The sequence below is a fragment of the Microtus oregoni genome, unplaced genomic scaffold, assembly GCF_018167655.1.
Source record: "Microtus oregoni isolate MIOR12 unplaced genomic scaffold, Mior012 000020F_ref0000438, whole genome shotgun sequence".
NCBI lineage: Eukaryota > Metazoa > Chordata > Mammalia > Rodentia > Cricetidae > Microtus > Microtus oregoni.
Window position 1 is genome coordinate 2,630,513 of NW_024543079.1, and position 27,574 is coordinate 2,658,086.

Consider the following 27,574-nt stretch of genomic DNA (forward strand, 5'->3'; position numbering starts at 1 on the left):
GGCTCTACTTCAAATGTCCTGAGCTACAGATGGCATCAGTTCTCAGCTGCTATGGCTTCAGCAGGTCACAAGGCTGGTACACACCCTACCCCAGAGAGTTATGCTTCAGAAGCCAAGTTGCCGCACCTGTTCTCAGGCCTGCACTGCTGACCCTGGGGTAAGTAAATGCATATGCAAGAGCCTGACTTGCTCTCCCTGGCAGACAGGCCACAGGGCCCACAGCTGCACTAACCATCTTCTCAGTCTTGCTGAGGTTGACGTCCTTCTTGTTCCTGCGGCGTGCCCGGGCATCCTCAATGTCCACAAGGCGGATGAGAGGCATGGTGCTGCCTCCCAGGAGCAAGATGGTGAAGAGCACAATGACAATGGTGGTTGTGCCGATGAGCTGTCGCTTCTCCATGGGCTCCAGGCCCAGATGCAAGCTCAGGGCATAGGGGATGGCCCCTCGAAGGCCTGGAACGGTAAATGGAGATTCAGGGCCAAGCCAGAAGCAGGGAGAGAAGAGAGAAGAAAGTGGCTCTAGCTTAGCACCACTAACAGCAGGACCTGCAGAAATGGCCTAGGATGTGAGATAGCAGGGCAGACAGGTTCAAGTCCCTTGTATGTTCTGCATGGCTGGTTCCAGACAAGGTGACCACAGCCATGGCACTGTGTAGCAGGCGTACTTGGGGACTCATCAGATCTGTCATATGACAGAGATGGTAGCTGAGTCCTACCTGGGTGTCCCAGACCCCCAACTAGGTGTTCTGTGCACAGACAGGGCTGTCTGCCACAGAAACCTGCCTAGCAGGTGCTGCCACTCTCCACAGAACCCAGGCGGGGACCAGCCTAGAGTATGTGCAGCAGACCCAGGCAGCAGTGAGAGTATGATTTGCCTAGTGACTCTCCTATCGGTAGAGCTTACTGGCAATGATGACAGGACTAGGGTGTGGGCAGAGCTGGAGCCAGTTGCTCTGTACCATACACACAGAGCAGAGGCTCCTGAGCCTCCAGAAGCTCCCAGAGCAGCTAGGTCAGTAAACACAACACTAAATTCAGAAGAGTCACTGGGAAAAGAGACCACAGTGGGGCAGCTCAGACATGTAAGGGGGGGGGGGGGCTCTGAGAAGCTTGGCTGCTGCAGGAGTCCAGACCTGAGATGGCCAGGAGGCCAGGATTCAGAGATATAAGCAGGGCGAGCTACTCTTCTCCAAACCTACAAGGGTCACAGGATGAGGGGACCGACACATGTGACAGGCTCAGTGTGCACATATGTCTAGCAGGGCTAGGGAGGGAGCGATATATACCAATCCACCGTGCTGCTTCCCATGGAAGGGAGGGCAGGCTAAGCAGCAGGCAGGCAGTGGGCTCTGGCTCAAGGAACTCACTGTGGCCCATGACACCCAGAAGTAGAAAGGAGTAGGAACTGGGTTCCAAAGGAAGGGCTGGTTTGGAGAGCTGGACAGATGGAAAGGCCAGATCAGGAAGTCCAATACTGTCAGAACACAGGTTCAGAAAGAGGTGGGGCCAGGACCCAGGATGCCCCTGTCTGGGATCGGTGTGGGAAGGGCTGAGTGGGAGGCTGGGGAGGTGTCTTTGGTATACTGGCAACAGTAGTGGGAAGAGGGAGCCTGAAGCCCAGCAGATACACTAGGTCATGGGTTGATTCTGCAGAAGCCACTGGAGAGCTGCTTAGGGCCAAGGCCAGCACAGCAGACGGGAACAGAGGTGGAGAAAATGAGGACAGAGTGAGGAGCTGGGGCTGGGAGAGTAGCCTTGGTTTTGACTGGGAGGAGACATTAACTGTTTAAATGATAATTCCAGCACTTGGAAGGCAGAGGCAAGGAGAATGGCTGCAAGTTCAAACCTAGACTCCATTGCAAGTTTCAGGTCAGCTAGACCTCTACATGTTTATGTGAGACGGGTTCAGGTTGGACTCAAGCTAGAAATCCATCTGCCCTGTTCTTCCAAGTAGCTGGCATTACAGTTAAGTGCCAGTGTACTTAGCTCAGTTTTTATAATAAGGCCTTTTTGAAGAAAAAGAATTATGAGGCAAATTGTAGTAAACATTATGAAGCACTTCAACCCACATGGAAATATTCAGTTATATTTACTTATTTTATTTTTTGAGATAGTCTCACTCTGTAGCCCTGGCTGGCCTGGAACTCACAGAGATCTGCCTGTCCCTGCCGGGATCATGTCCTGTGCCTCCACACCTGACTAATGACTTAAATAGGAAGAGTCCAGAGAGTTAAAGTTCCTAAGGGACTGGTACTTTAGAGCTGAATATTGACAAAGTCACTCTAATCTTGAGAAAGTAGAGAAGTGTGATTGACAGGAAGCTGCAAGGCTCAAGATTCAGCTATGGGCCCTGCAGCAGCAGAAGTAGTAACTGGATAGCATCAGGAGGCTGTGGGTCGAATCCCCATGATCAGCACCACCCCACCCCACACACCATGCTACACAGGCCTGCCAAGGCTGTGTGCATGGGGCTGGACAGGTTCTTGCTTTGCCTCCAAGGGTTCCTGGATGCTAAGCATCATCTTTGCCCTCCTGGAACCTGAGCATCCTCATTCCAGAGTTGGAAAAGGGCCAACCACTTCATGGTGCTGTGACAAGGTGCCATCTGGTAACACCTGTTGGAGCCTGGCTTGTCAGGGGCCCATGTATGCAGCCCAGGTTTAGGCCCGCCCACCCTGGCTGCCACTCACCACTGAACCACATGATGAACATCATCTTGGGGGTGATTTTGTGATCTCGGAAGAAGTTCAGCAGGTAGGACAGAGGGAAGATGTTGACAGCTCTGCCGAACAGTACCAGTACCTGTTGATATCAATGTATCAATGTGCTCAATGCAGGTGGAATCCACTGCACCTTCAGGCCAACATCAGTGTAACACACCTGTCTAAGGTAGTCCTGCCTTCAGCTAGAGACCCCAACATCAGGGTAACATACCTGTCCTAAGGAAGTCCTGTCTTCAGCTAGAGACCAACATCAGTGTAACATACCTGTCTAAGGTAGTCCTGTCTTCAGCTAGAGACCAACATCAGTGTAACACACCTGTCTAAGGTAGTCCTGTCTTCAGCTACAGAGACCCCAACATCAGTGTAACACACCTGTCTAAGGTAGTCCTGTCTTCATCTAGAGACCAACATCAGTGTAACACACCTGTCTAAGGTAGTCCTGTCTTCAGCTACAGAGACCCCAACATCAGTGTAACACACCTGTCTAAGGTAGTCCTGTCTTCATCTAGAGACCAACATCAGTGTAACACACCTGTCTAAGGTAGTCCTGTCTTCAGCTACAGAGACCCCAACATCAGTGTAACACACCTGTCTAAGGTAGTCCTGCCTTCAGCTAGAGAGGCTCCAACAGTCAGAGCCTCACACAGTGCTGCTGCCCTGGCTCGGCCAGGGTGGAGCTTTTCAGTCTGACCTTTTGTCTCAGATGCTAAACGACGCTAGAAGCATCATCCTAGGTTTTAGTCACACAGCCTCAGAACAAAGGCAGCACCACCAGGCTCCCAGTGGGGCCTAGAGACAAAAAGGAATCCATAATGGGGTGGGCTTCTGCTAATCCTCCCCACTGTGGCACTGTGGGGAAGGGGATGCAGGTACTTCTGCCTTTGCTCTGGGGTCTGGCTCCTCAGAGCAAGGAGGACGGGCTGAGTGAGGCCTACCTGGGAGCACAAAGGTGGCTCAAGTCCTGGGCCTATTGTGGGGTAAAGCCTCCTACTTTAACCAACCACAGCACCAAGGGGCTGGGGTAAGGGCTGTGCTCCAAGCATTTGCTTCTGCACAAGGCCCTGGGTTAGATCCCAGCAACTCAGAAACTGTCAGAGTTTCTGTGAAAGGCCTTCCCCAAGGCTTTCCCCCAGACCTGTGCTCACAGGACAGACTGACATAGGCAGGCAGCCACTCTAAATGGAGGTCACATGGGAACGGGAAAGAGTCAAAAGGACCCAAGAAAACTGGGGTCTCATTCAGTTGAACACATTTCTCCTTTCCTTTGAGGCAGGTTCTGCCTGTGAGCCTAGGCTGTTCTTGAACGTGCCATGTAGTTAAAACTGCCCTTAAGGCCGGGTGATGGTGGCACACGCCTTTAATCCCAGCACTCAGGAGGCAGAGGCAGGCAGATCTCTGGGAGTTCAAGACCAGCCTGGTCTATAGAGCTAGTTCCAGGATAGGCTCCAAAGCCACAGAGAAACCCTGTCTCGAAAAATAAATAAAAAAAAAAACAAAACAAAAAAAAACTGCCTTTAAGACTTCTTCCTGGGGCCGGGCGGTGGTGGCGCACGCCTTTAATCCCAGCACTGGTCTATAGAGCTAGTTCCAGGATAGGCTCCAAAGCCACAGAGAAACCCTGTCTCGAAAAACAAAACAAAACAAAACAAAAAAAAAAAAAAAAAAAGACTTCTTCCTGGGGGCCTGGAGAGAACATCAGTGCACATAAAATAAAAATAAATAAATCATTAAGAAACATTTTTATTGTCTTTTCTTGAGACAGGGTCTCATTGAGTATGTAGTCTGGAACTTGCTACACAGACCAGGGTGGCCTTAAACTCACAGAGATCTGCCTGCTTCTGCTTCCCAAGTGTTGGGATTAAGGGCATGCAGCATCACACCCAGCTGGCCTTAAACTCTTAATCCTCCTGCCTCCATTTCCCAAGTGCTGGGGTTATGGGCACCCACTGACATGCTCTGGCTAAGACTGTACTGTTTGAAGGCGACCACACCATTCAAGGACACTGAAAATGTAAAACGTCCAGATGCTTATGTCTGGGATTTTTTAAAGAAAAGACATTTTCAACAGAATCATTTCTCTGTAGTTGTCAGCTCTGAACTGGTCACAGTTATATAGATGGTTCCAGACCATGTAGTTGATATTCTAACAATAAACATTCAATAAAAACAAGAAAATACTTACTATGCACCAAATGACAAAGGAAATTTCAAACTTGTGAGGGAAACTAAAAATGGACAGGCCAAGAAATGCAAACACACATGTTTCTGAAAGAAATCAAAGAATGGATTATTCACCCCAGTTCCTTTCTTACAACCCAGTAGTAACTTAAAGCAGGCATTCCCAAAGCCACACCAACAGCCATCTTATTTTCTTGCACTAGATACTGTGGTTAGACTTTGTACTTAGTATTTTTTGGGGGGGCGGGGTAGATGGAATGAGATAAGGTCTTGCTATCTGGCCCAGGCTGGCCTAGATGCAATCTGAGTGCTGGGATTGCAGGTGTGAACCACCATGACCAGCTTCCCCCTTTACTGTGTCTCTGCTATTGACAATTTCCCAACATAATGAGTAAGCTGTCAGGTATTGTATGCAAATAAACAAGCTCCCACCCGTGTATCTGCTGAACACTGAATCAGTCAGGGTCCTACATGGCTCAAAGTGGCAAGAATTCCAAGCATTTGAATGTAGGTGCATATGACAAGTGAGAAAGGGGGCTTTAGTTAACTCCCTCCCAGTTCATCGTGCCAACAGCACCCACTGGTGGACAGAATGTACTGGTGTTGGCTGGAGGTTCAAGAGGCAGCAAATCCACAGGGTTAGCTTGTGGGAAGGACCCATTTGCAGGCTTAGTCACACTTGGTGCAAAAACTTGTGTGTGCTAAAAAGAGCACCTCATAAATTTCCAGGCTCCTGATTAAACTACAGGGCCCAAAAGAAGAGCCCAACACCTAAGGAGATAGGGATTGCATTTTAAAATGTGCACATCAGCTGCTGAGGCTATTTAAATCACTTCAGTGGCGTTTGCAGTGGCTTGTGTATTCTTCAACACAGCACTAGCAGGGTGCTTGTCCCTCCCCTCCCTGAGACACCTTAAATAATAATGTGCGATCCTTCAAGCCAGTGCATTCAGGCCTACTCCACTTCTCCCTAGCAGCGGGAAGTGTGGTGGACTTAAGCCATCCTTTCAGAGTGGCCACATAAGCTGCTTCTGGCAATGCAAGCTACATGAAGGCAGCCTAGTGCGCTGGCTAACCTCCTCATGGAGAGCAGGTCAGGAGAAAGCACATGCCTGGTGAATTCCCATGAATGCTGTGATGGAGTTTCAGAGGAGATGGTATGCATGTACAGTCTCAGAACTGAGTACTAACTAGAGCTGGTCAGGGGCACAAAACAGAAGCCAAGAGGTGTGCTGTTCTCTGCTCCACCCTGTGAGGACCAGGTCAGAGCCTTTGGCCAAGGCTTTCTGGTAAGAGCTGCAGATCAGCCAGGTGGTGGTGACGCATGCCTTTAATCCCAGCATTCAGGAGGCAGAGGCAGGTGGATCTCTGTGAGTTCGAGGCCAGCCTGGTCTACAAGAGCTAGTTCCAGGACAGGGTCCAAAGCCACAGAGAAACCCTGTCTTGGGGGGGGAGGGTGGAGCTGTGGATCAAACAGCCATTGGGGCACTAGAGGGCTGTCTTCTAGCTTGTACCTTGGCAATGGGCTATCTGGCCTCTCCTTACCCAGCTTCCCTACCTTGTAGACAACCCTGCCATCCCCGGCTCCAAAGTGAAACAAGGCCCCTCAACACCAGGGAATGCTAAAATTGCAGCTGAGGTCTAGCCCCAGCGCATATGCACGCCTGAGCAGTTTAGAGGGATGGTTAAAGATAGCATCTTTACTCCAGGTATGAACAGGAGTGGGTATGTGGTACATGGAGGGGGAAGAAGCTCCAACTGTCACTGCTTGACAGGCCTCATATTCATCCCAGGGGAACACAGCTCTGGAATTTCCCCCAGGGCTAGGATGCTCTCGTTTAGATGCTCATAGTGCCCCTAGATGGAAAGCCTAAGACCCCACCACTCAAGAGTGGGGCCATTTGACCACCCTCAGCATCATCTCTAAGGAACATCTGTGGAGATCTCCACATTAACATCCGGAATGTTCAGCAGCAGTTCCATTTTTGGCCATAAACTGCAGGCACCAAACGTCCATTTCTTAAGTATTATACATTTTCTATAGAATCACAAAACCACAGGAGCCAACCCAGGAGTTAGGAGCATGGTACTTGCTTGGGCTTGGAAGGATTCTGGGCTGCCAAGGAAAAATCCTAGCTTATACCCCATCAAGACAGGAATCCCAGTTTGTGTGGACACTCAGAGGTGGGACTCACCACATAGGAAGGCCACTGTCCGGAGGGTCTGCTGCATGAGGATCTGGGTGACTGGGGAGAGGTTGTGGTGTGTGTAATGTGACATCACAATGCCAGAGAACAGGATAGCCATGATGCCTGGAGAGAGGGCAGAGGGAAGACATGACACACAGCACAGGGACTCTTCCCTGGATCCCAGAACCCCAAATATTAGGGATTTAAGAAAAGGAGGGTCTGGAAAGATGACTCAGAGGTAAAAAGCAGTGGCTACTCTTCCACAGGACCCACATTTGGTTTCCAACACCTACAAGGCAGCTTATAACTATGCGTGACTCCAGTTCCAGAGGACCCTACACCCTCTTCTGGCTTCCATGAACACCAGCTTTGCAAGCGGTACAAAGACACACACTCAGGCAAAGCACCCAGGTGCACAAAAAGGAAAGAAAAGACCACAGAAACTGGGATGCAGTTTCAGTTGGTAGACTGTCTTGCCTAGCATGCAAGAAGTCCTGGGTCCCATCCCTAGTGGTACATAACCAGATGTGATGGCACACACCGGCAATCTCACCAACTGGGAAGTAGGCAGCAGGTCAGAAATTCAAGGTCATCATTGGCTAAATAGCAAGTTTGAGGGCAGCCTGGGCTACATGAAACTCAAAAATGAGGAGGAGACAGAAAGAAAGTGAGGAACAAGGTGTGGGGAGAGACAGAGGCAGGGAGAGAAGGGGGGCTGCAGACACACAATCCTGAGGCCTTTCAGAAGCTACAGAGAAATGGCCAGGGTCTTGCCTCTCTCTGCCAGCTGGTGACATTGGTCAAGTGGCTCCCCATCTCCACGCTGTAGTTCCCTCGGTGGTGCAGTCCCTGCTCCCACAACAGTCAGGGATGAGTGAGAGATACGAACTGAGGGGGCTGGAGAGATGGCTCAGATGTTAAGAGCACTGGCTGCTCTTCCAGAGGTCCTGAGTTCAATTCCCAGCAACCACATGGTGGCTCAAAACCATCTGTACTGAGATCTGGCGCCCTCCTCTGGTGTGCAGGCATACATCGAGGCAGAATGTTGTATACATAATAAATAAATAAATCTTTAAAAAAAAAGAGAGAGATACGAACTGAACATCAGTTGTGGAATATTCCTTTACACTGTGTGAAAATGTGTCACTGTAACTGGTTTAATAAAAAGCTAATAGCTAGACAGGATTTCCAGGGCAGAGAAGATGCTGGGAAGAAGACAGACATGGAGGAAGCAGGAAAGCAAGAAGGACAGAATGTGGATGAGGTAAACGAGCCTGGGGCAGCGCACAGATTAACAGAAATGGGTTAAGTTGTAAGAGCTGGTTAGAAACAAGTCCAAGCTATCGACTGAGCTTTCATAATTAATAAGAAGTATCCTTATCGTGATTTGGGAGCTGGCTGCCAGGACAGAGGAAGACTTGCCACACACAGTACCAGGCTCCATGGCTGTGTGGCTGGTACTGTCACCTAAGAACCAGGATATAAAGGGTGGCCTCATGGACCTTTAAGATACTCTCAGTCCCATCTGAGCAGAAGGAAACTGAGGTGTTTTTTTTTTTTTTTAAAAGCCACTGAAGATGCCAAAATACAGAAACTACAAATCAAACTTAATAAGCCAAATTTTAATTTGCCTCCACCATTTTGGAGAAGCAGTTAAAACTGGCCAACTACACTTGTGCAAGACAAAGATCACAAGCTTTGTTACACACTAGCCACTGAACTGACCACACACTAGGCCCTGCAAAACAGGTTACCTGCTCTTGGAAATCCCCACAGAGCACCTGCTCTTGGAAATCCCCACAGGGCTGTGCTGTGTACATGACAGAAGGACTGGAATGTTGTATCCCCAAACTCCCAGGAAGCAGCCCTTTCCTTTATGCTCCCATTTTGTCTGCAAAAGGGGACAGACAAGGAGATAATCCTGAGCAGACGAACAAAGGGAAGGGGCAGTGAGTACAAAGTGGGCTTTTCCTAGAGCTGCAGTGGACAAAGAATCCCCAGCACTCCCCATCTTTGCCTGCTCTCATTGTGTCCCTGCAGGTGTTTTCTAGGAAAGCTGGCCCTCCCTCATCCTGCAGCATTACCACAGCCATCAAACATGACACCAGAGGCTGGCAAGATGGCTTGGTGGTTAAGGGTACTTGTTGCTCTTGCAAAGGACCTGGGTGTGAGCCCTAGCACCCATGTGGTAGCTAACAATCACCCACAATTCCTAGGCATTTATGTGGTGCACAATCATACACAACAATAAATCTAGCCAAGTGTTGCGAATTAGGTCGGTCCATTAAATAACCAGGCCAGCTCAAGAATAACAATTACATTTTAATGGTTTAATGGGGAAACTCAAGCTATAAGAGAGGGAAGTCTGACTTCCTATCTGCCCGGTAGGCGCCGCTCAGAGAGAGCGAGCACCTAGGTCCTCCCAGTTTTTCTTCCTGGGCCCTGGTAGCTATGCCTTAACTAGATGTGATTGGTTGACAGAATTTCCCCATTAGCCAGGCATGGTGGCAAGCCTTTAATTAAAGGCAAACCTTTAATCCCAGTACTCAAGAGAAAGAGGCAGGCGGATCTGTAATGAGTTTCAGAAAACTCAGAGCTACACAATAGAAAGCCCATCTTATCAAAAAACAAAACATGCAAAAATAATCTAAAAATTAATAAATAAATAAAAATTTACAAAAATGTGACAGCAGGCAGGGATGCAGGTTTGGAAAGTCATGTTCAGCACATGTGAGGTCCTGGCCTTGGGCCCCTCTGTCCAGCACTATAGCAGCAACCAGTACCAAGAAGCACCCATGCACTAGGAGAGAGGCCATATATAACAGGGAGTGGTCTCAAGCTCTCTGGCCCTCTTAAGTCCAGTGCTCACAGGGCTGCCTTAGACAAAGGCCATCAACATGCTTTTCATCTCAATATAATGTTAACCCAAGCTACAATGCCCCCATCAGCTGAACCACAGCTCCGTCATGCTACAAAGAGAGGCTGTTGTGATTGGCAGAAGGGGCTATAAATACTTGCTCCAGAGAGCGAAGGCTCAGAGAGCAGCCTGTGTGGAAATTTCCCAGGATCTGTCTAGAACAGTGTTTCTCAGTTCCAGTAGGGGGCAGTCTAGGCAAAGGGCTGCAGGTGGCCATGTTGCACTGGACCAGGGTTAAGTACACCAAAAATACTTGGTATGGGAGAGTACCAGAGCAGCGGCCACCAGGACGAATGCACAGCTCTCTCTCTTAAATAGGGAGCTGCAGCCCTGCTGGGCAGCATCTTCACTTCTGAGATGGAGTTTCTTACCACATGGATGCTGAGTCTGACCGAAGAGAGTGCAGATGGGCACTCCAAGGGACAGCTCGGGAGTCTGCCCATGAAGCCTCTCCACAACCCACCACCCTGACCCTTAGATGATCTTACCTACTTAAATCGTCACCTATACAGGCCCAAAGAATCAGAGGTCGGGGATGGTGCCACTGAGGCTCACTTTTGGGAAAATACGTGAATTAGCTACATTCAAAAAAACCTTTTTAAAAAATTTTATATGCCCATGATCTGCTGGAAAAACACAAGGAAGTGGGTTTTTGTTTGTTTGTTTGTTTGTTTGGTTTACAAGACAGGGTTTCTCTCTGTAGGCCTGACTGTCAAACATTCAACAGTTCTTAACAAAGTAAAACTGAGGCTGGGCAGTGGTGGTGCCTGCCTTTACTGCCAGCACTCAGGAGGCAAAGGCAGGCAGATCTCTGTGAGTTCAAGGCCAGCCTGGTCTACAGAGCGAGTTTCAGGACAGGTTCTACAGTGACAGAGAAACCCTGTCTCAAAACAAACAATAACAACAAAAAAGTAAAACTGATATGCATCACATCACCTAGCAACATCACATAATCAAAACATTTGAGAATATTCACAGCCAAAGTGGAGACCATGATCACCCCTTGAATGAGATGGTCGTGCGCTAGTGCTTCCTGCCACCTCTGTCATAGACAGAGTCAGGTACCAACGACTAGATGTTGCATAACGTCACCTAGTGACATCTGGGAAAGAACTATTAACAATGCAGTTCATGGTGACCGCAGAAGACACGGATCTGACCAGGGCCCTGTGACTACACACATCCATCAAAACTCAACAGAACACCATACATCAATGGCTGCTGTTATTGTTGTGATCAACCCGATCAACCCCACTGTAGTTTAAATTCAACAGAACACCAACATGGATGGCTGCTGTTTACTACTGTAGAGAACAACCCACTACAGTTTAAAGGAGAGGCCTTCCCACAGCAGAGGTCAGTCTGGTCTGTGTGCTGCTTCTCTTCCTCATACAGCCCTTACCTAAGGGTGGAGTCCTGGTGTCAAGGAGCCCTCCTCATTCAGCTGTACCTGCACCTGGGAACAAGGCATGGAGCTTGTGCTGGACCTGTAAGGCTGGTGCTCTTACAATTTGACAAATAGTGGACACAGGATCTACACCACTTGGGGCAGAAAGCTGACAGGCTGCTGACTGATCCCACAGCATGGAAGGCTTCAGGAACCAGTGCTCAGTGGACAGCCCCTCCTCCTACAGCAAGGAAATATGCACCTGGGATGTATGGGGTTCAGGGAGCCAGTGTTTAAGTCTCATAACCTCACAACCTTGAGTAAGGAGTCAACTGGATACCCACTCCAGGGGTGGCAAGGTTAAAACTAAGTGCCAGCCAGCGAGGGAACACACATCTATGAAGGAGGCTGAGGCAGGAAGATTTTGAGTTCAAAGCTAGCCTGGGCTAAATTTTCACTTCAAAAATCAAAACAAATATGAGGCCAGCCTGGTCTATAAGAGCTAGTTCCAGGACAGGGTCCAAAGCTACAGAAAACCCTGTCTCAAAACAAACAAACAAACAAGAAAAACCCCAAAAAAACAAAACATTTTACTGCGTGTCAGCCCCACTGTTATCCTGTTGCAGCGTGTGGTTTCATGAGAAGCTTGCTGGAGGGAGCTGGATAAGCCGGATCTGAGCCTCAGTTCAGGGGTCCAGACATCACTGCTCTAAGCTCTAATTCCAGCTGCGACAGCAGCAAGTGTTTTGCTTTGCTTTTGTGCTGTGTACACGTGTATACACGCTCCGTATGGGCATCTGCACGTCTGTTTGTATGTATGTGCATGTGGAGGTTGGAGTTTGACTTCAGGTGTCTTCCGCTATTGATCTCATTTTTAATGTAGGGCTTCTCATTGAACCTGGAGTTCATCAATTCTGCTAGACTGACTGGCCAGCAAGCTCTGAGAATCTCTACGTCTCAGCGCCCCAGTGCTGGGGCTACAGACACACGTTGTACACCTAGCTTTCACTTGAGCAAGGTGGGTTCAAACGCACATCCTCATGTTCCACAGCGATCACTTTACCAACTGACCCATCTCTCTAGCCCCTGACGTTTTTTTAAAAATATTTATTTATTTATTATGTATACAATGTTCTATCTGTGTGTATATCTGCAGGCCAGAAGAGGGCACCAGACCCCATTACAGATGGTTGTGAGCCACCATGTGGTTGCCGGGAATTGAACTCAGGATTTTGGAAGACCAGGCAATGCTCTTAACCTCTGAGCCATCTCTCCAGCCCCAGCCCTTGACGTTTTAAATAGAGTACACTGATTTAGCTACTTTGTCTGTCTGCCCTGTCTATGTTTTCGGGAGGGTGTGCACACGCGGAGGGCAGAGGACAAATGCTGGAGTCGGTTCTGAACCTTCCACTATGGGAATTATTAAGGCCATCAGTTTTGGTGGCAGCTGCCTGCACTTGCTGAGCCATCTCAGAGTTTGAGTGTTTCTGAGGCAGAATCTCATGAAGCCCAGGCTAAGCGTGCTGTGTGGTGGAAGACGACCTTGAACTCCGGACCCTTTTGCCCCACCCCAGTGTACTACACTTCAACCTCAGGTTTTCTTGTGATAAAACTGGGGCCATCACAGCACCGTTACCTCTGCCAAGAGAAAGCAACTCACCTGACAAAACCTCTATCACCAGGTAAAACACTGAGCCATGGTCACAGTGTGCTGGTTATTGTCTCTAGCCACGGTCACAGTGTGCTGGTTACTGTCTCTAGCTTCGGTCACAGTGTGCTGGTTACTATACCTTACCTGAGAGTGAGATTCCCTCTGCCAGCCCATATGGCAGGTAAGCAAAAATGATCATCATGCCAAACTCCAGGGAAGGTGTTCTCCTCAGGTCAATGTGCTTCAGCACGTGGCACAGGTGTCAAGGAGAAAGGCTCAGGGCACTGGAGGAACGCAAGGCAAAGCACAGACATATAAAGCAGAGGAGCAGTGAGAAAGACACTGATCGGCAGTTACAGTGGGGAATTTCTCACTATAGAATTGTTTTTCTTTGTAGGAACAAGAACCTGACAGACATTCAGAGACACTGTCTTATCTGTGGCTGCAGACAGCTCACTCAACTGCTTACTCTCCAAGGACTCATCGCCCTGCTGAAAGGCCTGTCCTTCCTGTCCCTGCAGAATACCACTCATGCCCCTAGGAGCAGAGGGCCCATGTTCCCAGGCCCTGACTGAAGCAGAGTTCCCATGTTCTTGCCTCATTAATATGTGCTCCTTGAAGGCAACCACATTCACTGCTGTTTTCTTTCTGTCCTTCTCTGCCCCTTCCTCTTCCTTTTGCCTCTCTTTCAGACAGGATCTTATTATGCAGCATTGCTGGCCTCAAACTTGTGGGAATCCATCTGCCTCAGTCTCCTGATTGCTAGGATTATAGGCATGTATCACTATTTCTGGCATGTTTTTAATTTTTTTTTTACATTTTATGTGTATGAGTGTTTTGCCTGTATGCCTGTGTACCACATATGTACAGTGTCCACAGAGGTCAGAAGATGGTGTCTGATCCCCTGGAACTGGAGTTTCAGGTAGTTGTGAGCTGTCACATGGGTGCTGGGAACTAAACGTGGATCCTCTGTAGGAGCAGCAAGTGCTCTTAATTGCTGAGCTCTAAGTGTGGAGGAAACGCTACATCCTCATTCTGCTTATTGACAGCTGTTCATCAACTCAATCAGCCTTCAACTTCTGGACAGAGGAACAGACCAGAATATAGCCAGTGCGATAAGAAACATACTCAGAACCAGGCAAGAGTGTTCCAGCTAGCTGAGAGACAAACTGCTTCAGGAGGGCCATCTGGCCATTCTGGGGACATGGGCCAGTTGCCGAACCTCTCTGGATCCTGTCCTATTTCTGCAGATAAACTGTCACCAGCAATAATGTCTCATTGCCATTAGAGTCCTGTTCTCTGGCTGACAGTCCTCATCTGGGAAGCAATTCACAGTGCAAACCATGTGGGCAGTACTTCCTGAAAGCCCATGTGGGTGGTACTTCCTGAAAGCCCTTGCCATCCTTCTAGATAAACTCTCATCCAGGGAGGATGGTCGGAGCACCACACTTCTAGGCTAGGGAGACGCTCTGTGGTGAAGAGCCACCTCACTGAGTTCAGTTCCTAGCATCCTTATCAGCAGCTCACAACTGTTCTCTTTCTCTCTCTGAGACAGTCTCTACACAGCTCTGGCTGTCTTGGGACTCTGTAAACCAGGTTGGCCTTGAACTCTGAGATCCACCTGCCTCTCCCTCCCAAGTGCTGGGATTAAAGGCATGCACTACCACCACCTGGCTAAAAATAAATCTTAAATAAAAACAAACAAAATCCACATACAACCTACAGTTGCTAAGAAAATTTCCAGTTTTCTGGGTGTGAGAACCATAGCAGTGATAGAATGACGTCATTTGTCTGTGGTTCTCAGCCTGCAGCAGCAGCAGGTCAGATCAAATCCGCCACCCTAATAGCAAGGCTTTGAGAATGCCATCCGTGCCAGGAGTGGTAGTACACACCTCTAATCCCAGCTCTTGGGAGGCAGAGGCAGATGGATTTTTGTGAGTTTAAGGCCAGCCTAGTCAGACATACTGAGTTCCAGGACAGCTAGGGCTATGTGGACACCCTGTCTCAAAAAAAAAAAAAAAAAAAAAGAACCAAATGAATTAAAGAAACTGGCATCCTTGAACAATGGCGGTAAGATCTGTCATTTCAGCAGGACACAAAGCTTAAGGCCAGCTGATGTCTAGAAGAGAAAGTGTCCTCCCAACACTTCAGAGGTTGAATTTAAGAGTCCTTGAGTTTAGAGTCTTTCTCAAACCACAGTTTAGCACAAAACCTTCCTTTAAAAAGCTTTAGATTAAAATTGGACCCTTGAGGAAGAGGAGAAAATAGTGAGAGTGGACGCCATCCATGTGATCCCTGTACCTCGTGCTCCCATGCTAAAAGGATATCAATGCAGAAATCAAGCCCGTCAGAGTGCCAAGTGCTGCAGAGCCAAAGAACATTTTGAGGAAGTAGCCGAGGGCCTGTGAGAACGTTTGCCACCCACTGACATCCGACATATGTTTTCTTGTTAGACCTTCAGCCGTGCTAGGAAAGAAGGAAACAGAGAAAGTTAAAGTGCTGTAGACGGAGTCCTCAGTCTCAGCTCTGAGCATAACTCTTCCTTCCAGATCCCCCTTCTTTCCTACATTCTGTTCATCATTCCATGTTCTATGGTCACCTACTTGTCCAGGTGGTTTCTGGGGCTCAGAGGTGAGGGCAAAGGTGATGTCCTCAGGAGCTGCCCTGGAAATGAGGGGGAAGGGCCAAGGGCTGTGAAAACAGGGTGGCCATCTAACTCAGACTGGGGAGAGGGTGACTGAGGAAGGTTCCTGACGCAATGTAGACTGGGTTTCCACTTAAGAGAAAGGGTTCTCAGGCTGAGGAAACTGCCCAGGGGTGGACATAGCAGAGCAGCAGCCAGTGCAGGGCCCATGGACAGTGGGAGGGCCAGCGGTTCACCCTGAAGGCCTCATCCTCTCAACCATTCTGAGTATAGGAATCCTACCATAAAGCCCCAGACAGGGCTTCGGGCTGAGAGGAGAACTCAGGGGGCCCAGAGATGAGCTGGAAGGTCCTCCCTTTCACTGTGCCAAAGCAGCTGTGGGAAGCCAGTCAAAGTGGCTTTGTTCCCAAAAGGAAGAGCACCACTAATAGAGAGCTGTTCTTGATAACATCACACAGGGTCCTCTGCTCTCCGTCCTGGGTCTATCTGTTCACAGGTCACACCTCCACCCTTCTCTGAGCCACATCTGTCTTCAAGTCAGGTCTGCATCAGCAGCTGAAGTGATCCCCTTAACACACACTTGCCAAGGAACAGCTGCTCCAAAGCTTCAGCATGGCCGATCCCTGACAGCTCTGTCCAGTTCTTTCTCCTCTGTGGTGTCCTACATGGGCACTGGCCTTTTTCTACAGGGCATTCTTCACTGTCCCTGGCTCTGCTAACTAACTTACCTGTCCTTTTGGACAGTCCCCTCCTTCCCTGAAACACCTTTCCTGAGCAGGTCAACTCATTTCCAGGTCCCTCTGAGCCAGCTCTTCCTTCTGAGCGTGTGGCAACTACAGTGGGACTCTCTCCATCCTGTTCTGTCCCAGGCCAAAGCACAGTGCAGCCTATCAGAGGTACTCATGCGTGTCTGTGGAATCAGGCAACAAACTAAGAGCCATTCAGCTTCACTAACTGGTATTCTATCTGACAGGAGACCGACCTCTGATGAAGAGATAAATTGGTCAGGTGACCTCAGATCCCTGGTGACAGATGCACAGGCTGGAGGAACATGAAGCAGTTCTGAGAGGTCTCACAAATAAAGTCTGCCCTCAGAGGGCAGTCAGATGGCCCAGAAGACAGAGGTGCCTGCGGCAAAACCTGAACATCAACTGCTGAAGGATGTGCTCTGAGTTCCAATTTTGGACTGTGTGCATATAAGTGCACACATACATATAAAATAAATAAAAGTATTTTTTTTATTTTTTTTAATTTATTTATTATGTATACATATTCTGTCTGCGTGTATGCCTCCAGGCCAGAAGAGGGCACCAGACCTCATTACAGATGGTTGTGAGCCACCATGTGGTTGCTGGGAATTGAACTCAGGACCTTTGGAAGAGCAGGCAATGCTCTTAACCACTGAGCCATCTCTCCAGCCCTAAATAAAAGTATTAACTGAAAAGAACTCATCACCTAAGTTTCCTGAGCTCCTGTGTCATCTCCCCGACTTCTCCTTTCCCAGCAGATCAAGTAGGGAATGTGGGAGCAACAAGGGCTCTCGCTGGAAGCTGATTTGGTTGACCAAATCCCCACTGGACCACACCCACACCTGTGTGTAAGAATGCAGTGGGAGAGCCCAGCTGCTGCTCAGGACTTACCTGTAGCAGCCCCTCCCCTCCACCTTTACCTACAGACATCCTGTGGAGACACTGGGAGTCCCTGGATAACAGACTTCCCTGAACCAGGACCTATTGGTGGCCATACATGCTGCTCCCACTCCCTCCCCTGCCTCCTACCTGGGAATCAGAGAGCCTCCACCCAGGCTTATGTTGTGAAACATTTCCATACTTAGAACAGTGTAAAAATTAAACTCCTACTTCTGCCTCATGGGTTGATTCCTCCAGACCCTGTATGGTATCTCTGATGCTAAAGCCTGAAAGGTTCTTGGAGCCCCCACCATGGCCTTTGGTATCCACAGTGTTAGCAACTTTCCCAATAAACTACTTATCGCCCTAGTGATCCATCTCAGTGTCCCTCATGAACACACTCCATCTCAAATCTCCCTGTGCAGCTCAGCATTCTGTATTTCTGGTTGGAACACACTAATCTGCTGCCTGCTTACTAGAACAGGGAGCGGAGTTCCACAGAATAACTGGCTGTCATAGCCAAGGACCAGCAAGTGGCTTGGGATCATGATGTGGGATTCCCCTCTGTATACTGTGAATATGTTTTATTACCATTGGTTAATAAAGAAGCTGTTGTGGGCCTATTACAGTGCAGAATAGAGCAAGGCAGGAATTCTAACCAGAGATTGAGGAAAAAAGAAAGTGGAGTTGGAGAGATGCCATATAGCCACTGAAGCAGACTGATCTCAGGAACCTTACTGGTAAACCTTGAGCCTCATAGTAAAATATAAAATAATGAAAATGGGTTAATTTAAGATATAAGAGCTAGCTAGCGATATGATTAAGCGATTAGCCAAGCAGTGTTGTAGTTAATATAGTTTCTGTGTGATTATTTCAGGTGTGGGCAGTCGGGAAACAAACAAACATTCCTCTGCCTACAGGAACACCAAAGAAATTAAAACAGACTGACACCCTCAGGGTATAAGATGGGGTTTCCTTCCCAGCAACTGACAAAAGGAAAAACTGTGATAACAGCAAATTAAAGCTAGAAAGTAGCTACTAGGAGGTTGAGGTAGAAAGATCAGGAGTTCAAGACCAGCTTGTGTCAGGAGACTGTGTCTCAAAAAAACAAAAACAAACAAACAAACAAAAAAACCCCAAACCACCAAGTAAATAAATAAAGCTAAAAACAACCCAGGAGTTAAAGAAGAACCAGAAGGGCTTTGCTTTCTGGCAACACTGAAAGGAGGCCCTGCACTTGCGTATGTAGGTGAGAGGCCTGAGCACTTTGGAAAGAACTGTTGTTCACAAGCACCCCCTCGGAACCAGGAGGGACAGCAGCTGGGTTTTGGAAGTTCAGAGGCCAATGAAAAGGGGACAAGCCTTCTATCTCCATTCTTCCTGCTTCTGTCTGAAAATGCTCACTGGCCTGGAGCAGAAGACACCCTTTCTGGAATCCTCCATGGCATTCCTGCCTCTGCCCCTCTCTTGCGTGCCACTTCTCTTTGGCCCACCATGGACCAAGTAAGTCACATCCAACTAAAATCTAAACCATATAGGCAGAAGGTAGACAACCTTTAGAGCATTTGCTGTCCAGAGAATCTGACTGTAACGGAGGTGGCCCTGACAATGAAAAAGGAAGTTGCCCATTCTAGATATACATAATCCAGAGCCACCTGCAGGAACTAATGTGGGTGGCCGTTGAAGCCACTCTTCCAGTAAGATGTGTAATGATGACAACCTTTTCCATTTGTTTTAAAAATATCTCTTCAACTTGGCAGTTGTGCAACAGAGGCCTGAGAAAACTGTTATTTTCCTACTGACAGACTTGTTTTCAAAGAAATCAGAGGCAAAGCATTTGAGTTCTGCTCCTAACCATAGAAACAGCTCATGCCATCACCTACAAGCAGGCAATTCCTTACCATATCACTTAGTGTGTGCACCAGGAGATGGGATGTGGGCAAAGACCTAAGAAGCTTTTAGAAAAGAATCTATTTTGGACACAGGGTCTCATGTAGCCCAGGCTAGCCTCAAACTCCTTATGTAGTAGAGGATAACCTTTAACTTTTTGGTCCTCTGGCATCTATTTCCCAAATTCTGGGATTATAGGTATGTACTGCCACGCACGTTGTATGTGCTGCTCTGAACGAACCCAAGGTTTTGTACATGTTGGGTAAGCACTGTACCAACTAAGTTAAACTTTTAGGAAATATGTTAGAGAATAAAACCAGCTCTAAAGGCCATATGCATGGTGCTCATCATTTCTATCAAGAGGGTGTGAGAAGGCAGTGAGAGGGCAGTGAGAGGACAGTGAGAGGGCAGTGAGAGGACAGTGAGAGGGCAGTGAGAGGACAGTGAGAGGACAGTGAGAAGGCAGTGAGAGGACAGTGAGAGGACAGTGAGAGGACAGTGAGAAGACAGTGAGAGGACAGTGAGAAGACAGTGAGAGGACAGTGAGAGGACAGTGAGAAGACAGTGAGAGGACAGTGAGAGGACAGTGAGAAGGCAGTGAGAGGACAGTGAGAGGACAGTGAGAGGACAGGACAGTGAGAGGACAGTGAGAAGGCAGTGAGAGGACAGTGAGAGGACAGTGAGAGGACAGTGAGAGGACAGTGAGAGGACAGTGAGAAGGCAGTGAGAGGACAGGACAGTGAGAAGGCAGTGAGAGGACAGGACAGTGAGAAGGCAGTGAGAGGACAGGACAGTGAGAAGGCAGTGAGAGGACAGTGAGAAGGCAGTGAGAGGACAGTGAGAGGACAGTGAGAGGACAGTGAGAGGACAGTGAGAGGGCAGTGGTGACATGACAGTACAGGAAATGATAATACCCTAGACAGTTTTTGTTTTATTTTATTTTATTTTGAGACAGGGTTTCTCTGTATAGCCTGGCTGTCCTGGAACTCACTCAGTAGATCAGGCTGGCCTCGAACTCAGAGATCTGTCTGCCTCTGCCCCCGAGTGCTGAGACTAGAGGTGTGAGCCACTAAGCCCTGTGACTTTGAGCTCTCTACCCTCTTACCTCCACTTTAAGGATAACAACTGTGTGCCAACATTTTCTACCTTTTTATGAGGAATATGTATTAGCCTTAGAATAACAGAACATTCTGACGTCTGGCTCTGTTTTAAGGTCGGAGGAGGACTTCTTGTACCTGAGCACTGCTTGGCAAGTCCTGCCTGCAGCAACTGGTGAAGAGGTGACTTCATAAGAACAGGGCAGGGCTAGAGGAGCTGGCTGCCTCTCAAATGGTGGGCATTGCATTTACCCACCTAGTCAGTCCTTCAGTTCAAGGTGAGGCCAAGGCCATATTGCCATCACATCATAACGAGGGATAATCTGTTGGGGAGCTCAGAGAGGCAGAGAGTCACATGGCTGGGTGGGGTCAACAGGAAAACCTGTGCTTTGCCTTGCAACATGTCAGATCTCAGATTCCATCAAAGGCAGCAACCCCGGGAAAATGAAAACTTTCATTTTTCAACCTCATGTGGTGGAGCAGGACTCTTACCCTGGCACATGAGAGGTGGAGGCAGGAGGAACAGCAGGTCACAGTCATCCTTGGCTACATAGTCAATCTGAGGCTAGCCTGAGCTACATGAGACTTTATCTCACAGCTGGAGGAAGCTGAACAGATGGCTCAGCAGTTAGAGGATTCTGGTTTGATTCTCAGCACCCACACTGCAGTTCACAATCACTTGGAACTCCACTTCTGCCCTCTGTAAGCTGTTGGTCTCTATGAAGCTGGACATGGCACACGGCCTCTTACAGGGTTGAGCAAGCCCGCAACATTGGCCCACACGGCATTCACTACTTCAGCAATGCTGCCTGAACAGTAATCCCTCACTTGGCTGCTACTGGTCATCAAGGGAGCATACTACAGACCTACTGCAAAAGAGGCTATGAGGTACAACCTGGGATGTCACCTCTGAGAAGCCCTTCCAGGATGCTGAGAAACACAGACACACCTCCCTTCAGCAGCCTGGCTGAGACACAGTCGATGCAGAGGCAGTAGAGAGCCGATCACATGGGACTAACCTCTGTACTGGCGTCAGAGTGGTGCTGGGACCTTCCACTCTCTCCTACTTACTTGGTTAGGACAATGGAGACTGCATCGTTGAGAATGCTTTCTCCAAACACCAGCATGTTGAGCACAGGGTCCACGTGCAGTGCATTGAAAATTGCGATAGTGGCTACTGGGTCAACCGCAGATATCAGGGAGCCAAATGCAAAACTGCAAGGAGAAAAGCAAGGCAGATTCTGTAAAGCATGGTGCTGGGTCCACACACACGCTCTGGACGTGATGCTGAGACGACAGCTGAAGGGCGGGCCAGGAGAGGGTGGGCTTTCCCACCGACCCCTGCCTAGCACAGGCGCGGAGAGGCTTAGACACCTGCTGAGAGTGCCTGCATCCCAGCAGCAGCACTGCACTCTGTTCTGGCCAACGCTGTCCAGAAGACTGCTTACCCTAGCACACACTGCCCAGCTTTCTCAGCCAGAAAATCATATAAACAGTAGGCTTTGACCTCTGTTCTACCACCAGGTCAACTGTGCCTATTGTGCCCAAGATCAGCCTCCACTTAGATTTGCAATATCCAAGAAGGTGCCAAAAGCAAGCAGCCACCAGAGGATGCAGCCCGGGCTGCTGACTGGAAGTTGGGCCCTCAGGTTTCACAGGTAGCGCTTGATTATAAGGTCCAATGCCCAAATACTGGTCATCCGCCGACCAGGTTTTCAGCCCTTAGGGCTCACCAGTTAACATCTCCTTAGCATGTGGGATCTGGCCCCAAGCCCTCACCACTGACTGTCTAGCTCAGAGCCAGTGCCTCTGGCCTTGAGGGAGGGTGTAGCAATAAGCAAGGCCCACCCAGGTCAACTTAGGAAGCACAATGTGGACTGGGTTACAGTGCTTGCTAAGCATGCTGGAGGCCCTCGGTTTTATCCCAAGCATCACAAAACAGCTGAGAGTACACACTGTAACCCCAGCATTGGGAGACATCACCCACAGGGACATCAAGGAAGATGAATAGCTCAACTGTGTCAAAGGAGGCCACAGTGGGCTGTGCTCTGCAGGGGTCTTGTATGGAGTGCATTAGACACAGTCTCTGGTCTCACTGCCCAACACCCACAGCCTCTGGGTGCTGTCTTCCCACTTTCTAGGGAGTGGGTACAGTGCACAAGGTTGGACCAGTTTTTCCAGGTCACTAGGAGCGGACTGACCCTAAGTGAAGAGTGCCTAGAGCTGCCTGTGCTCCACGTGAGGTGGACACCAGTGAGTGGAGAGCTGGTCTGAGACCCCTGAGAGGAGAGTGTCCTGGAGGGTGCTGGGTTAGGGCCATCATGCTTGAGACACTTCAGCCCTATGAGCCAACAACCATTTTTGATGTGAACTTCATTCCTACTGGGTTGTAGGTACACAGAGAGATGCCTGCCCAAGGTACTTTGTTAGTTACTGCAGCCTCTTAACCAGAACTCTGGGATCAGGGCCCACAGGCATGCCTGGGGAGGGATGGACAGAGGGAGCGCTAACACAGATCCTGGAGATGCAGGCCAGGAGGAGCTGTAGATGCAGGTGCTCACTACACAGGGTCTCGATGTTTGAGTCATATTCTTCAGAATACTGGGGCCATGCCTTGTGGAAAAGCCAGCACAGGACAGTGGTGATCACAGGGAACTCAGTTGGTAAGGGTTGACCATGAGCCCCGAGGCCTCAAAAGGCCTGGGTCTGGCCAGCAGTGGTTCCACATCCACCGTTAGGACCCAGTCCTCGAAAGGCTTCAAGCAACTGGCTCAAGCTAAAAACATGCTCTTTTATTCTCTCCCTCAGAGTTAGTGACACCAACAAAACATGGAAAGATGGACAGGGTGAGACTTGGGGAGGAGCGGGGACAAGCTGGAGAGCTGTTGCCATCTACTAACGGCAAACTCTCGCCAGCAGAGATATCTGTGGCCAGGCCCATACCACGAGCCATGGCTGTATTCTCAGAATAGCAGAGGCGAGACAGGCAGCCTGTGGGTCTGTGGTGTTGTCAACACTCAAAAACTGGAGCAATGGGCTGGGCGTGGCACAACATTAATGCCAGACAGAGGCAGCGAACCTCCTCCATAAGTTCCAGTTCAAGGCCAGCCTGAAGTATAAAGTGACTTCTAGGTCAGCCAGGGCTACAGAGTGGGGTGTCCTGTCTCAAAAAGCAAACAGCAAGGTATGGTGGCATACATTTATAATCCCAGCACTTGATCAGAAATTCAAGGTAATCCTTAGCTACACAGAAGGTTTGAAGTCAGTCTGGGCTACATGATGCTCTACATGACAACATCAAAAACCACCTAAAAAAATAAGCCAACAAAAACAAAATTGGAAAAGTCCCGGGAAACACCTATAACTTGGCTTTCTAAAATCCACACTCTGTGTATGTTTGTCTGTGTGTGAGGGGAAAGGAGGGAGGGGGGAAGGAGAGGGAAAGGAAGAAAGGAAGGAGAGAGGGGGAAGAAGAAGGGGAGGGGGGGAAAGAGAGACAGACAGAAACTGACTTCCTTTTGGCTAATAAGTATATTTATTTATTTGCTTGTTTGTTTGTTTATATTATTTTTTCCCCAAGACAGGGTTTCTCTGTATAACAGCTCTGGCTGTCCTGGAACTCTCTGATTAGACTGGCTGCAAATTCACAGAAATCTACCTCTCTGGAGTGGGGATTAAAGGCGTGGTCACTATGTCCGTCCTAAAGGTTCTGTAAAGCAGAGCAGCAGCACATACATGTAGCACCTGCCTAGCACATGAGGTCCTGGGTTCCACCCCCAGCACAGAAAAACTATTTAAAAAAAAAAAGATTTATCTATTTATTATGTATATAGTGTTCTGGCATATATGCCTGCAGGCCAGAAGAGGGCATCAGATCTCACTACCGATGGCTGTGAGCCACCATATGGTTGCTGGGAATTGAACTCAGGACCTCTGGAAGAGCAGTCAGTGCTCTTAACCTCTGAGCCGTCTCTCCAGCCCCCCAAAAACTTTTTAAACATTTAGTAACTGCAGGCCATGTGTCCACATGGCGATCAGGAGGAGCTGAGGAGTGCTGTCCCTTGCAGTAGGCTGTGGCCACCATCAGACCTCCATTACCCTGGTCACTTCCCTCTGTTAAAGCTCTACGGTCCTATACAGCAGTCTCTATCCAATGCACAGAGCGTCCAACAGAAAGGGGCGCATCTGCACAGGGGGAGGCTGGCTGGAGGTCTACCCACGCAGCCAGAACTATTGCTTTTGTCTCTCCACCCAAATGTCCAACTCCTGGCTTTAACTTCATTCTAGACAATGATCAACACTGCTTCTTCACAAGTATCCCCAAAAGCAGGCAGAGCCCAGACCTTCCTTAATGTCAAGAGTGCTCTGGTCCTTTTTCCTTTTTTCCTTTTTCCCTTTTTCCCTTTTCCCTTTTCCCTTTTCCCTTTCCTTTTCTTTCCTTTCCTTTCCTTTCTCCTTTCCTGCACACCTAGAAAACACCAGGGCCTGGTTCTATTGTACTTCAGGCTCCTCCTGTAGGAAGGTGACTCCGGCTGCTTGGCTATGTATCAAACTTTCTGGGCTGCTCACACATCTGTAATTCCGACACTTGGAAGGCTAAGGCATGAGGACTGCCTCAAGTTTGGGGGCCAGCCTGGACTACATATTGAGTTCCAGAGCAACCTGGGCTATAGAATAAGACCTTGTCACAAACAAACAAGGAATACTTTTTCTTTTTTTAAACAACAAAAGCTCCAATTCTCCTGCCTAGGGCGGGTGAAGGATGGGCACTGGGGACCAAGCTTGTTATCAGTGGCTCATTTCTATGAACAGGTTCTGAGGCTCTGGTCCAGGGTGCTACACTGTAGCTAAAGTTTGACATTCTCAGTTCACAGGAATGATCTAGAACTGACTACTTGGCTTTCTTCCTCAGCTCCCCACTCGGCCACTGATAGGTGCTAAGAGTGGACACAGGGACACAGAGCAAGGCACAATCCAGACTTCTCAACTGCACTGAGCTAGGGTCCTTTTGGAACTCTAGATCTGGTGCCTTCTGGGATGCAGCTGCTCAAGCTGCTGCTCCCTGAGTGGGTTAAGAAGATTTTAAGAGCCTCCTGAGCAGAAGGTCACTGCAGTGTCTTCTGGAGTGGCTACAGATTGAGAAGATGTCCATCCCAAGGCCAGGTCCTACCTGCTTCCACTAGTCCTGGTGAGAATTCCAGAGTCACTCTCTCCCATTCCATACTTATTAGGAAGGCAACCTCCTTCCACAATGGCTATAAAGAAAACTGAGGTTTTTGTTTGTTTGCTTTTACAGTGTTGGGGACTAAACCCAGGGCCTCATAAGTGGCAGGCCAGGGCTCTGCCACTGAGCTATACATACATTCCCAGCTCTGAAGACAATTCCTAATGGAAGGACAGAGTATATGATGTGACTGGTATACGGGTGGGTAGTTAACTGGCCAGTCATTCCCTCCAAAGAGATCAATCATTTCAATCAACCATGTTGTGACCAGGGGTCTTCAAAAGTCTCAATATAATTTTGATTCATTTCAGAGATAATTAATTCAGAACAGATTCTATACTGAAAACAATGGCAAGTCAGGCAGAGGGAAGAGAGGAAAGGACCACACCCAGGAAGCCACGAGCAAAAAATGTCCCAGGCCTGAACAGCAGTTGCATGAAAAAATTACAGTGTGAAAGATTTACCTGTCTGTCATGTTGAGTTTAAAGATTACATCAGCCTGTAAAATAAAACACACAAACACACAGACACACACAAAAAAATTCCCTGGAGAACAGCCAAGAAAATGTCCATCAGTGCTTTCTTATCAACTAATAAGGACATTATCTTCAGTCCCCACTGAAAGGAAACCCCAAAGGGCTGCTATGAGCATACATGGGCACCTAGACCCAAAGATGGGCACAATTCTCCTTCTTCTAGCCTAGCAGCTATGATCCTCTGCTCGAAAGGGGGCTTCCCTTGACCCCGAGGGAACACAGAGAAGGCAAACATCTAGGAAAGCTGCACGGCACACTTGATCTTGGCTGTTGAGTCAGCCATGAAGGTAACACAGTCAGCAGGAATAGGCTGTGGCTACCATGAGAAACAGCAGCCACATGGACAGCAATCCGCTGTATCCTCAGCTTGGTCTGTTCTCAGCACCGGGTGGCTCCGCTTTCTGTACACGACACAAGAACGGGTGCTGCACAGCACATACCATGAAGGTCTGAGTGCCACCTTCCGAGGCTTTCGTTCTAGCTGAAGTAAACTAATGTGAAGCCCAAAGCCTGGGCTGCTGCCTCATTGAAGGGCTCACAACGGCAAGGAGCATCATGGGAACTGAGAGAACAGATTCATAGCCAGCTCTGGTTTAAAGGCAAATATTCACCCAAGAACAGCTTTCGGCCCTACTGCAGTTGCCCTGAGAACACAACTGCCATTTCAGGGTGCAGGACTGCACACTACTCTGCTTCATGGCATTCCAATGGAAGAGACTGGTTTGCAAGTAGAATCAAGTATCTGGGGGTGATTACAGTCCCCTCAATTCCAGATGCCCTAGACACATGCATGAGCGGGGACTTCTTCCAAGGAGGGCACACACTACCAGGCAGCTCCTGCCCCACCCTGCACTACCCTCCAACAGAAGATCTTCAAGGTCATCGGGGTGCTTTGCTTACCTGACCCAGAAAGTAAATTCCTCCACCTACTACAAAAGCAGAGATAGCCGTTCCAAAGACAGCAAAGAGGGTGATGGAGCCGATGTTCTGAAAGAAGTTCCCCTGGGAAGGGGGAACAGAGGGACAAGAGGCCAACTGGTGAGCCAGGGAAGCCAAAATAGCCTATTCCCAACTGTGCCTTCTCCAAGGCTGGGCTCTCCTACAAAGGTCAGGGCACCCCTGCCTGCCCTGCTGGCTGGAATTCCTGCCACCGTCTCCCGGCTTCCCTGTCTCACAGGTCCCTTATCCTGACCCAAGGCAAGAGCTAACCAGTCTCATCTGTTCCCAGTCCCTTTCCCTCTACTGTGTACTGCTTCCAGAGTAATCTGTAAAAGCTCAGTCTGATGGTGCTGCCTCTGCCTTGATTGCCACTTGCACTTGAGATGCCAGTGAGCCCCAACTCTAGCTGAACCTGGGAAGGCTTGTGCCTTCATGAATCAGCATGCCACCTTGTTGCCTGGGTCCCAGTCACAGGGGTCTTCCCTGGGCCTGCTTACCCCCCCCCCCCCCCTGGCTCTCATAAGGGATCTGGCTGTGTTCTTTCAATGCCAGCTGCACTGCAGCGCTCACT

At 48.9% G+C, this 27,574-nt stretch overlaps 1 protein-coding gene across 4 annotated transcripts in view; it reads right to left on the minus strand.

The window, feature by feature from the left end:
• The window catches only part of Slc9a8 (solute carrier family 9 member A8), a 55,473-nt gene that overhangs the window by 5,369 nt on the left and 22,530 nt on the right, over positions 1–27,574 (minus strand). For 3 of the 4 annotated variants that reach the window (XM_041670364.1, XM_041670366.1, XM_041670368.1), the window contains 9 exons: positions 26,965–27,066; positions 25,993–26,027; positions 21,376–21,519; positions 15,373–15,511; positions 13,190–13,295; positions 7,097–7,213; positions 4,906–4,988; positions 2,691–2,802; positions 233–453 (listed from right to left, as the gene is read on the minus strand). In XM_041670364.1, coding sequence (XP_041526298.1) covers positions 233–453; positions 2,691–2,802; positions 4,906–4,988; positions 7,097–7,213; positions 13,190–13,295; positions 15,373–15,511; positions 21,376–21,519; positions 25,993–26,027; positions 26,965–27,066 — 1,059 coding nt within the window. The remainder of the gene's footprint in view (positions 1–232; positions 454–2,690; positions 2,803–4,905; positions 4,989–7,096; positions 7,214–13,189; positions 13,296–15,372; positions 15,512–21,375; positions 21,520–25,992; positions 26,028–26,964; positions 27,067–27,574) is intronic. The other variant, XM_041670367.1, reaches the window with a different exon arrangement.